Below are 13,057 nucleotides of genomic sequence, written 5' to 3' on the forward strand. Positions count from 1 at the left end.
ATTAACATTAATGCAGTTAAACATTAATGCAGTAAACACATTTTTTTACTCTCAAGATTCAGATAGAGATTGTGATTTTAACAACCTTCCCGTTTACTTCTGTTATCTAATTTGATTTGTTCTCTTGATATCGTTTGTCAAAAGAAATACCTAGGTAGACTCAGGAGCTGCCGATTTGTAGCTGCACATATATGCCTCGTGCTAATGGCTCTCCCAATGCATTCAGCGAGCTCCCAGTAGTGAATTGCTACTTCTTCAACCAAGAATACCAAGAGAATGAAGCAAAGTGGATAATAGAAGTAATTTGGAAAGTTGTTTAAAATTGTATTCTCCCTCTCTGAATCATGAAAGAAACATTTTGGGTTTCATTTCCCTTTAATAACACTGTTTGTTTGGGGGCCATTGCATCGTCTGGTGTCCTTACTGGAGCAGGAATATAATTTTATGTCATCTGTTTTCAGTACAAGTTCTCCCTCCTTTTTTAGGATTAGGAAACACTTTCGGCTAGATTATGAGTCTTGCGTTAGGGTTAAAAAGCAGCGTTGAGAGGTCCCAACGCTGCTTTTTAACGCCCGCTGGTAATTTACGAGTCTTGAAATGACAGGCTCACCGCTCACTTTTTTGGCCAGACTGGGAAATACCGCAAATCCACTTACGTCAATTGCGTATCCTATATTTTCAATGGGACTTGCAAGTCTGACCAAAAGTGAGCGGTACAGCCTCTCCTGTCAAGACTGGTACGCATTTAAAAGTCAGTAGTTAAGAGTTTTACACTACAACGCAGTAGCATAAAACTCTTAACTAAAGTGCTAAAAAGTACACTAACACCCATAAACTACCTATTAACCCCTAAACCGAGACCCTCCCGCATTGCAAACAATAAAATAAATATTTTAACCCCTAATCTGCTGAACCGGACATCACCACCACTATAATAAATATATGAACCCCTAAAACGCTGCACTCCCGCCTCGCAAAAACTAGTTAAATATTATTAACCCCTAATCTGCCGTCCCTAACATCGTCGCCACCTACCTACATTTATTAACCCCTAATCTGCCGCCGACCCAACGCTGCCACCACTATATTAAATGTATTAACCCCTAAACCTAAGTCTAACCCTAACCACCCCTAACTTAAATATAATTACAATAAATCTAAATAAAATTACTACAATTAACTAAATTATTCCTATTTAAAACTAAATACTTACCTATAAAATAAACCATAAGCTAGCTACAATATAACTAATAGTTACATTGTAGCTAGCTTAGGGTTTATTTTTATTTTACAGGCAAGTTTGTATTTATTTTAACTAGGTACAATAGTTATTAAATAGTTATTAACTATTTAATAACTACCTAGTTAAAATAAAGACAAATTTACCTGTAAAATAAAACATAACCTAAGTTGCCTGTAAAATAAAAATGTAACTATTAGTTATATTGTAACTAGCTTATGGTTTATTTTATAGGTAAGTATTTAGTTTTAAATAGGAATAATTTAGTTAATTGTAGTAATTTTATTTAGATTTATTTAAATTATATTTAAGTTAGGGGGTGTTACAGTTAGGGTTAGAATTAGATTTAGGGGTTAATAACTTTATTATAGTTGCGGCTACGTTGGGGGCGGCAGATTAGGGGTTAATAAATGTAGGTAGGTTGCGACGACATAGGGGGCGGCAGATCAGGGGTTAATAAATAAAATGTAGGTGTCGGCGATGTTGGGAGCAGCAGATTAGGGGTTCATAATATAATGCAGGTGTCAGTGATGTAGGGGGCGGCCAATTAAGGGTTAATAAGTGTAAGATTAGGGGTGTTAAGACTTGGGGTTCATGTTAGGGTGTTAGGTGTAGACATACATTTTATTTCCCCATAGGAATCAATGGGGCTGCGTTAGGAGCTTTACGCTGCTTTTTTTGCAGGTGTTAGGTTTTTTTTTCAGCCGGCTCTCCCCCATTGATTCCTATTGGGAAATCATGCACAAGCACGTTTTACCTGCTTACCGCTAATGTAATCAGCGCTGGTATTGAGGTGAGATGTGGAGCAAAATTTTGCTCTTCGCTCACTTTTTTGCGGCTAACGCCGGGTTTGTAAAAACTCGTAATACCAGTGCTGTCTGTAAGTTAGCAGTAAGCATAAACTGCTCGTTAGCACCGCACCCCTGTTAACGCAAAACTCGTAATCTAGGTGAATATTTCTACAAAATTCGACCTCTACATACTGTTAAAAAAGGCACATATGTTGGAATACAATTTATATTTAACAAAAAATACATTTGTAAGATAATACAAGTAATAGTAAACAAAACTTAGGCCATATAATAAAAAAAAAACTGTAAATTTATAACACTATTGATATTTACTGTGCCTGTGCATTTGGTTAAATGACACATTCTAGGAATAAGTATTACCTGAATGGTGAGATTTATGTTTGCACTTATAAAATCATATCACCATACTCATTAATGTCTCAAAACACCATACTCTCAGTTGCAAATTCTCTTAGGTCAGGTAGGCCACAAGAAGCCCTTTTTCTTCTGTACAGCTAAAGAATCTCCAAGGTCAGTCTGTTACTAATGGAACAAGGGAAGACACAGGCTCAAATAAATAATCAGCCACCAGCTATAAAAAATATGCAAATCTGACTGATCCAGGGAATTATTTCACTGATTTTATAAACTTTTTTGCAATAATAAATGCTGATTTCATAGTATATGCACAAATGTGGCACTATAATAGTTGTTTTTCTATACTTCCCTTTCATTTTTTTTTTCTTTTTTAAACTTTTAGCTTAATCGTCAGAAGAGAAACAGTAAAGGATAATGACACATATTGTCTAGATATTATATAGTAGGAATGATAATATTAGTGCATATACACCACTCCCCTCTGAGATTCTTAAAAGGTAGTACAACTTGTTGCTATGTATAGGTAGATAAAGAACTTCTAAATAGTGCTTTCATTTCTCAAGGAAACTGCAGAGATCTTGGCTACTGTCTGCTATAGTATCATATTGTTCACAAATAATATATTGGAAAATAAGAATTTAATCATATATCCACTTATGTAGCTTACTCAAGGACTGACATATATAACCCTAAGTTGTGACTTCCTGAGATCTGAAGCCATTGTAGCCACCAAGACCTTATTGAACTATTATGCTTTGTTTCCATTGATCGCATTTGCAGTACTGTTTTATTCCAGATGTGGAGAATGTATTTTTGAGTGTGGGGGAGTGTATCACTCAGTTAGAGCTGATATATAGGTAAGGCAGTAAACTGACCAATTGTGAACAATGCATAGACTGGGTGCAATGGCAGGGGATACCAAAAGAAAGATGATTTTGCTGATACTTGTGTATTGTCTTATCTAGAAATAAGTGAAAATTTGGTTATATGGAATACCATAGGGTATTTACAATACAATTAAAGGACATAACTGACCTAAGGCTAGATTAAAAGTGGAGTCCTAGTAAGCTTTTTTAGCATGTCAAGTAGCGTGCGTATTGTAAGTTATACATTTTTCGCACAAGCACTGACCTAAAATCTGAATTTATAATATTGCAGCTGCATTAACATGTTCCCCCATAGAATTCAATGGAGTGCAAAAAGTGGGGGAAAAACATCCTTACTCGGGTGCACACCTGATCGAATTTCCTCAAGTGCGCTAACTCGACATGAAATATTAATATTTCACATTCCAATGTTCTTCACATAGCAGAGAATGTTCTATTTATTCTTATACCGATCAGATACAGGAAGAGTTTTGCAGTTGACTACCTCTGGACCTTGTGAGCCTTACGGACGGATACATTTTGCATATAATCTCTGTGGATTTGGTGCTTTCACCATATGTATTTGGGAATAAGGGCCGTGGATTTCCACTCAAGTGCCCCGTTACAATTATATGAACAGAGAAACAGTTTGATAATGTATGTTATGGAAAAGTCTGATGGTGAAATAGAGGTCCCTTGATGGATATATTTGTCTACATTGATGTGAGATGTGACTATAAATATCTCCCAGTGGGCATTCAGGGTTACCACATATTACTCTAGAGTTATTGTGTCTTGTCCTAAGTGTTTTTTGAGCTTGTTTCCAATCTATGAGTATATCCATGTGTGTGGTTGTGTAACAAGCTGGCAGATCATATGTTGTGGCAAGAGGTAGGAAAGACAATGGAATAGGTGCAGTCGGGGAAGCTTCTAATACAGGAAAGGAAAAATTAGAAGTTCCTAGTTGCAATTCCACTATAAGCTTAGTGAAGCCAAATTATAAAATTATACAATTGGTTAACCATGGGGTAGAAAAGGATAGGCAGTATACTCATCCTTATCAAGTGTACGCAGCCCATCAACAAGAGTGGTAAAGTTAACCACAAGAGAGGTATTTCTTAATGTGCTGTATGAATTATTCCATCCCATTTAGGTGAGGAAATCCTTGGCTATTAGAAAGGCATACTGGGTAGGAGAGAAATATGGGAATAAGTACAACCACAGTATCTCTGATTTAGTATACAGTATTTATTGTACAATCTTTATAATGGTACTACTACCATTTGGAGATACATGGGTTAATCGTTGGATTTTCAATGTTTTTATTTGAAAATCTTTTGTAATTGAGGGTATAACATTCTCTTCTATTTTAATGTTTTTCTGTTCTGATCAAGTGAATGGCTAAATGTAAATTTAAGCAGTCAGTTTGCTAATTTCTATGACTTAGCGCTATCTCAGCATGAAACAAGTCAGATCCGTGAGGTGTCCTCCTATGTGTGGATTAAAAAAGGATTTAAATAAAAATGTATTTTGTATGTATTGGTCACCAGAGTGCTACTTAATTATCTTATGATTACTATAATAGTACAAAAGGGTACATTTACCTTCTTGCAGGTGGACAGTTTCGCAAGTAGTGAACCTATCCGCCTGAAATAGTCACTTCCAATGTTTTATTGCAGGCTGAAATTTATCATTGCACAAGAGGATTCTTGTGCATGACCCCATACTATGCATACGTTCTGCTTAAATGATACTAGACACACAAGTGGGTGTAAAGGCTGTAGCCCGCATTTATTAAATCTTTTATAAAATATAACATATTAAACAACTCATTAACACAATAAACCCCATAACCTGGGTTGCTTGCCCACAGAGCTGTACCTTCCACTGGCATATCACCAGGTACATCTCCCCCAACTCATTCCCGCCTCTTTAGGGAGGTACCCATTTACCTAACCTACTGAAAAGACAAGCACCCCCGCCACAGCTCGTCACTGACAAGCCACCCCCACCCGGGCTAAGGCCTTTTGCACCCCTTCTTTGATGTTAAAATTAAAGAGGTGCAAGCCCACCTCATTGAGGTGTACCCCATCCTTCAAGAAAAAACAACAACCTTTCTCCCCTTCAAATTCTACGTGTTGAATGCCAAACCCTCCAATTCTGCCCACAAAACTGGTTATCGTCCTGTTAATCTTTTTTCTAGAGGACTCCAACTTCCTGAAATCCCATGCCGCCCGCCACACTGATCGGGTTTCAATGTCATACCAAACAAATATTAACCAAGGTAATAATTCCCTCAATCTCCCCAAATCCTTCCTAATCTTATCCACCAAGTCTTTTTGGGACGAAAACCCCAAATCATTGCCCCCAGCGTGGATGACCAAAATATCTGGGGGCTGAAACAACCTAACATGGTCGACCACCTTCCTAAGAACTTGGTCCCACCTTAGTCCTCTAACCCCCAGCCAACGTAAAAACACTGTCTCCTCCTGAAACTTCAACTGAGCACCTTCATCCATCACCGCCGCTGCCTTCCGGGCCCAATATATATAGGAATGGTCCACTATCCAACATTGTATAGGACCTATAAAACAAAGAGCATATTTAAGCCACCAGGTCTGGTCTAACATATAAATGGAAACATCCAGACTTCCAACCACCAATCCTCTTTATCACACTCTCCCCCAGCCCTAAACTGGCAGCTTCAGTGGCAGCCCCAATCCGGAATGAATGCGTCCCAAATTCCTCCGCCTTGAACCCCAAGCCCTTTAATGCCCCCCGAAGCACCGCTAAAAACTGAAAGCGAGATAAACTCGAGCCGTCACTGTGAACAAACAACGGCAAATGAGCATCCTGCCGGATCTCCAAAAATCCCTTTACGTTGGCTACCGGGCATCTTGCCCCTTGTGCCTCCCCCAGCTTTATCAACCTACCCCTCCCCTCCTGGTCTGTCTTGGACCCCCGAAGCCAAATCCAGACTACCTTGTCCCTAAGGGATACATCCCTGGCCTGCAGGCCCCCCACATCTCTTCTATTTGCCCCAACCAATTCCGATACCCGGAAAGCCCCAAAGAATGCTGTCATAAAAGCCGCCCTGAACAATAAGACCTCAAACCTTGAGGTACACACCGCATCCAACTCTGCTAAGATCCTCAGCAGGAGCTGAAAACCAATAGGGCGACGACTGTCCTTCACCACTTTTTTCTTACAGATTCCTTTCACCGCCAACTGGATAAGAAACAACTTTGTCAAGTCTTCCCATCCCAACAGTCTAAACAAAAACCTCAAAGCTGCCATATTCCTCCTCACCAATGCCCTAGAGAGCCCTCTCTCACCCCATTCCCCAATCCATGCCGTTAAACCTTGAATCCATCCATCCCTAGACGCCACTATGCCCCTATCTGTCAGAACCTTCAACCATTGCTTCCATGTTCTAACATAAGCACTCCATGTACCTGGAGCTAACGCTCCCCTTGCAACTCTGATTAGCTCCAAACCTCCAGCTCCAGCAAGTCCGGTGGGCAACTGATTCCTTCCTTCTCCGCTCCTGGCACCACTTCCCGAAACCTCACCCACTAAAAGCGAGAAAGAGCATCAGCCACAGTATTCAAATAACCTGGAACATGCACAGCGCGAAATAGCACATTCATCCTCATGCAGTCCAGCACAAACAGCCTCAGCAGGCGAACCACCGGCAGGGAGCAAGACGTCAGTTTTTTAACTGCAAATACTACCCCCAGGTTGTCTGAATGGAATACAACCTTCCTATCCTGAAGTCTATATTTCCATACCCTCACTGCCACCAGAAGTAGAAACAGCTCCAAAAAGACCAGATTCTTCGTCAGGCCCTTTGCGCCCCAACTGGCAGGCCATTTTCCGGCCACCCAGCTCCCCTGGCAGTAAGCCCCGAAACCTAAGGACCCCGCTGCGTCCATAAACAGGTGCTCCTGCCGTCGTCAGGGGACAGCCGCTCCGGAGGCCTCGACCGCCGTTGCGGCCTGCCGTGGATCATCCCGCCATCAGCCGCCGTGGGTTCCGGTCCAGGAAGATGTGCCGCAGCCAGGTAAGACTTCAGCCAAGCCAGGCCTCTTGTCTCCGCTATCCGCTGCACTTCCTCTGCAACGTCGCTCATCCTCACAGCCTCTGCAACCGCAAGCCCTGGAACCAACTTCGGCTTGTGGTTGCAGGGACTGAACAGAGGATGAGCCACTTCCGTGGAGCTCTTATGAACCCCAGGACTGCTCCACTGCTACGATGGGGGGGGGTCACTATCCCCTCCGTCAATGCTCTCCTCCAGGGGGCCATTACTGCCCGCTGCAAGTCCAGCACAATCAATTGCGCTAGAGCAGGGAATGTTAATTACCCAAAATGAGCGAGTGTAGGGGGTGAGGAAAAAATAAGCAGTTTTGCTTCTTAAATATGTGGAGCAGGCTTACTTATGCAACCCTGTGAATGTTGCTTGATCAATTTACCCCAACTGATACTTCTAAATTTGGACTAAACTAATAAATAGTAATGCATTCTGGATCTGTCTAGGAGACACCAGAAATGTAATTAAACACAATAAAAGAGAAGCAACCCTGTAACCCCAGAAAGAGGCAAAATAAACCAATACACCCTCCTCCCAAAAACAAATACCAGCTAATTAGCAAAGTGATCAATAAACAGAAAACAATGAATGCAATCTTCATGATATTGACCCAAGTATTCATGGTTCTCAAAGAATCAATGATATTTTGTGTTCAGTGAAGTGATTTTAATATTGATTTTTATTGGAATGTGAGTATAATGCTCTGTGGATCCTAAATATCCATCTGCTTTGGTTGAAGGAACATGGTATGAGGCATGTGATTTATTTAATAAGCTGAACTTTTTCAGCTTTTCAACTTTTTCAAATTCATGTACATTTACATTTGTAAACACATTTTATACTTACTTCCCTTATGAATACAAAAATAAATAAAGCAAGTTTTTGGTCCCTTTAATGTAACATGTTACCTTTGCTGTTGGTAACTCCAATATATTAAAAGTGCTACCAGAAAATAACTACTGCAATGCACTTGTTTAAAAGAGAAGATTTAGAGGTGCTTTCAAATGGCAAAACCAATAAGCCCTACTATGAAAATGCTTTCCTATCATCTCAAAGCCATGGACACTTTTAGGCAAGTGCACTCTGGTGGTGGTTTTCAGGTGAAGCTTTTTACCTAACCTCTTTACTGTCATTCTTTTAAATTACAATGCTCTTACATTTTACATGCTACCGTGCTACTGCCATATATATATATATTTTTCTTTTTTTAAATTGAGATTTGATAGCATGAACAATAACAAAACAGAGTAAGTCCGTTTACAATGGGAACAAATGCAAAGAAACATTACAATCTATATGATTTTTAAGAGTCAAATCTTTTTTACATTAGAAATGCAAACGGATACATTAGTGAGAAATCTTGTTTTAAGTATAAATTGTTTTCTATATATAATATACTGGTTGTTATAGTGAGTAATGATATGGTGTAGGTGCGTGCAATTATGAAACACAATAGGAGTAGAATAGGTGGTGAAAGCACCTACACATATAAATGAATGATAACAGTATTTGGGTGCTAATGTAAACTTTGAAGGGGGGTAAGTCAGCAGGCAAGAGCTGCTTTAAGTTGGGAAGGGGGGAGAGGGGAGCGGGTGTAGTAATGGAACAGTTATTAGATGTTTTTATAATGAGGGGGATTAATGCTATACAATTATAGGTATATATATATCAACTGTTGGGCCTCATTTTCTATGCATATTATTATTATTATCGGTTATTTGTAGAACGCCAACAGATTCTGCAGAGCTAAAATACTTTAAAATAGTTAGTGAAAGGAAGAATATGATGGTGTAGGTGTATAGGAATATCAGGCCTAGTTCCGTACAAAGTGGGGGGATCAAGAGGGTGGGGGTGGGTGGGGGAAACCAAACAAAAATAAAATAACAAAAAAAAAAAAAAAAAACACATGCAGACACAGAACCCCCCCCCAGAGGGAAAGGGGAGGAGGGGCAAGGAAGAAAAGAGAGTCTCTTGTGACATGGAATGGGTGATATCGGAGTCTATCATTCTGGATATTCATTCTGGATATATGTTGTTCCAAGGTGCCCAAGTTTTAAAGTAAATGTCTACTCTGTCAAGAAGCTTGTGCGAATGTATCTCCATTTGTCTGATGTACTGCACTATGGAGATAACGCTAGAGAAAGGTGGGGGTTTCTGTGTTTCCATACTCTAGCTATTCCTAGCTTAGTGGCCATAAGTAGATAGATAGTAAGGGCCTTTTGGGGGCAGGTTAATTTGGGTATATTCATATGGAGAAGATAGATTGTTGGGACAGGAGGTATTTTGATCTGCAACTGATTGAGAACTGCGGATAATTCTAACCATAGTGGTTGTATTTTGGGGCAAAACCACCACACATGGGAGGTGGTGCCTATGGATCCACAGTCTCTCCAGCAGAGAGGGGAGTGAGTCCCGTGAATTTTGTGCAGGGTGTTGGGAACCAAATGCCATCTAACTAAAATCTTATAGTAAAGTTCCCACAGGGTGGAACAATGTAGAAGTCTTTTAGTAAAGACGATCTGTCTATCCCAAGTATCGGCATCAGCTGTGAAGGCCAAGTCTCATTCCCAGGAAAGAAATTGCACAATTTTTGAACTAAGGAAGCCTGAAGCCACTTTTGTTTCCATTTTGTGAGACCTCTAAGCTTATGTTTAGGGTAACCTCAGGAACTTATGAGGGAGCTAAGGTGATAGGCTTCAAATTGTGTTTTGTGAGGGATCTGCAGCTTCTGACATAGCTGAAGATGTGCGATCCATACATAATGCTCGTAGAATTCCGTAACACAGATGGACAGATGTTGCTGCCAGGCTTCTATGTGAGAATCTGGTAGACAAATGAGAGTGCTAGCTAAGGTGAGGGCAGGGGAGGGATGGCGAGCAATACCTGGATGATGCATAACCTGGTCCCAGAATCAGAGATTATTCTGTAAAATAGGATGTGTGATACCTAGGCTTTTCCTATGGTGTGCGGGTATCCAGGGGAGATCAGCAAGATGTAAACCCGGGGTGTGAGGAGCGAGTTCTCAATTCCATGCCAGCATGGAATTTGTTGCTGTGTGTTCCAAGTAAATAAGTGAGAGAGTTGGGCGGCGTTGTAGTAAAGAAGAATGCTGGGAAGAGCCAGACCTCCTTTTCAGATTGGTCTTTGTAGAGTCTGCCTAGATGTTCTAGGACTTTTACCTCCCCAAATATAAGCGGATATCATATTCTGGAATTTATTAAGCGTTGGTCTGGGGATATTAAGAGGGATGCATCTAAAAAGGTAAATTAATTTGGGCAGAAAGGACATTTTATAGCTGCAAATCTTCCCGTCCAGGACATCTCCCCACCATATATATTTTGAATAAGTCACAACCAAAATTGTGATAACATTTGTGTATTTTTGTACTACAACTTAATGCAATACCTTTAACATTGTATTTTTACATACCAATTAATTGTATTTCTTACACAGAATATATTCCAGCAGATGACCAAGAAGGATGGTCTGACTCATCATTTGTAAGATCTTTTTTTATTATTATTTAAACATTATTATGTTTATTCATGGTGATGAATCTATGCCCCTGAAGGGACAGAAATATAAATTGCTTGACACAAATTTAACTACACATATTTAAAAATGATCTCTTCATTTGGTGGCAGCTTGTTAGAGACCTGAATTTAAAAATGTGTTTGTTAATTTGTTTTTTTGCGGGGGATAGAGTTTAATTTTAGAATTTCCTTTCAATGAGATTTTAAACTCAAGAATGACACACATTTTGTTAGCAACAAATTTCTCATAGCTAAAGTTTTTTCTAATTATATTACTAGGAGGATGACTATGTAAGCCCAGATGATGATGATGATGATGTAGGAGACTATGAAGAACCTGAAGAAAATGATAATGGATTTGGAAATGATTATGAACCGCCACCATCCAATAATGAAGAATTTCTTCCTGGAATATTTCCACCAAAGTCAAATTTAGGGGGCTCACACTACGCAGGTAACACAGCCATATAATTCAGTTTTGTAGATGTATAACCTGAAAGAATGTTAGTTAAGTAAAATTAGATCATGGAACATACATAAATTAGATCATGTCACAATTAAAGCCGCCACATCAAATTGTTGTTTTCACTACTAATGCTGTCTAGATGTTAGAAAGAAAAATAAAGAGGGATTGGTTGTTCTGGGCAGCCATATGTGCAATGCAAATACTCTTAAACAATAGCTAGGGAAACAAGGCCAAATTTAACAATCACCTCAATGAATGAAGGACCATATGAAATTTGCTTAATTTGCCTATACATAGTTTTTGTCTTGCTGAGATAGTAAATGTCAAACTCAACAGTCAGAATATTCTGTATATGAAGAATGAATTTGTATCACTTTCACCTAGTTATACCACTTGATGAGCAGGTATTATGGTAATTATATCTCTTTAGAGCAACAGAGAAAATATAACATTAAAGGGAACCATGTTGGCACATTTGTTAATGATGTTAACATTTGCAAAATATTAAATTATTAACATCCCATTGTTGATTCCCTTAGGCTTTAATATAAATCCATGGGAGTAGATCATGTGACATTCAGATATTGCATTTTACAGTAGTAAGTTTATTCTCATAAATATCAATGCAAATTAATCAAAATCAACATTTGATTATAATATTTAAATGACAATTTTAAATATTATAATTCTACATAAAAATGAAAATGTTGGGTGGAGCCTAGCAGCCCAGGAAAATGGTCGCTCACTAATACGGTTCTGAAGTCTTCAATGTTTCTGCACTAAACAACGTGGCTTTCGGGACCATCAACTGCTCTAACAAGATGGGTAAACACTCATTAGATGCTACTGACACAAGACTAACCACAAACTCACAGTAGATCGCATAAGGGCTTCACAAGAGACTTCACAAAAAACGGAAGGCCTGGCAGCAGCGGTGCTTACTACAAACTGTGCCATTAACTTGAAAGATTCTCTCGCAACATTCAGGCGGCACTACCTTTACCCGCTGCATCACCGGAGGGAGAGGAGAGAAACTTTAGACTGGCATTAGTCCTTTGCAAACCCCTCAAGCCAGAAACATCAGATGCCAATACAGAGGGCCCTGTATCAGCTGCGCATATTAAAAAATTGCACCATCATTGCGACAGGTACTCCCGTAAGGCTCTGGTGGCCCTGCCGCCATCTGTCACTTTGCGGGGGGTTCCGGGTGAAGCACTAGAATAGCCACATCCACAGTAATAGGGGATAGCAGATCTTAAGTCCCCACACCAGATAAAAAAGAGACTCTTTCAGATCATATCAGCCCCATACTATACACGGATCTGAGACTGTTCACTCGGACAAAACAATATTTAAAGCAAAGGGAATTTTTATAACAAAATCACAAAGCTGCAGAAAAACACAGGCCTAGTAGATGCCAAAATATATTTAAGGCTGAGCTGGATCAGCTGTTAAGCAAAGGGGGATAAATAAAGCACAATCCATAACAACCAAGATCACTGTTTGATGTGCTCCATTAAACAAGTGAAGAATCCCAATCTAAATGAATTGGTAATCCCCATAAGCCCTTACCTCTACTATCAGAGATAATGCAATAAATTAAGAAGACGCAATACTTTGAAACCTACATAAAAAGTACCCCCAAGACTACCCTCACCTACTCTAAAGCACTGGCAAGAGAAATTCTCTTCTT

The 13,057-nt window shown here is 39.6% G+C and overlaps 1 protein-coding gene across 1 annotated transcript in view; it reads left to right on the top strand.

Moving 5' to 3' along the window:
- The window catches only part of LCP2 (lymphocyte cytosolic protein 2), a 228,824-nt gene that overhangs the window by 112,373 nt on the left and 103,394 nt on the right, over positions 1 to 13,057 (top strand). Inside the window, exons 6-7 of the mRNA XM_053719585.1 lie at positions 10,819 to 10,865; positions 11,178 to 11,352. Coding sequence (XP_053575560.1) covers positions 10,819 to 10,865; positions 11,178 to 11,352 — 222 coding nt within the window. The remainder of the gene's footprint in view (positions 1 to 10,818; positions 10,866 to 11,177; positions 11,353 to 13,057) is intronic.

This window comes from Bombina bombina, chromosome 6 (genome assembly GCF_027579735.1).
Source record: "Bombina bombina isolate aBomBom1 chromosome 6, aBomBom1.pri, whole genome shotgun sequence".
Taxonomy (NCBI): Eukaryota; Metazoa; Chordata; class Amphibia; order Anura; family Bombinatoridae; genus Bombina; species Bombina bombina.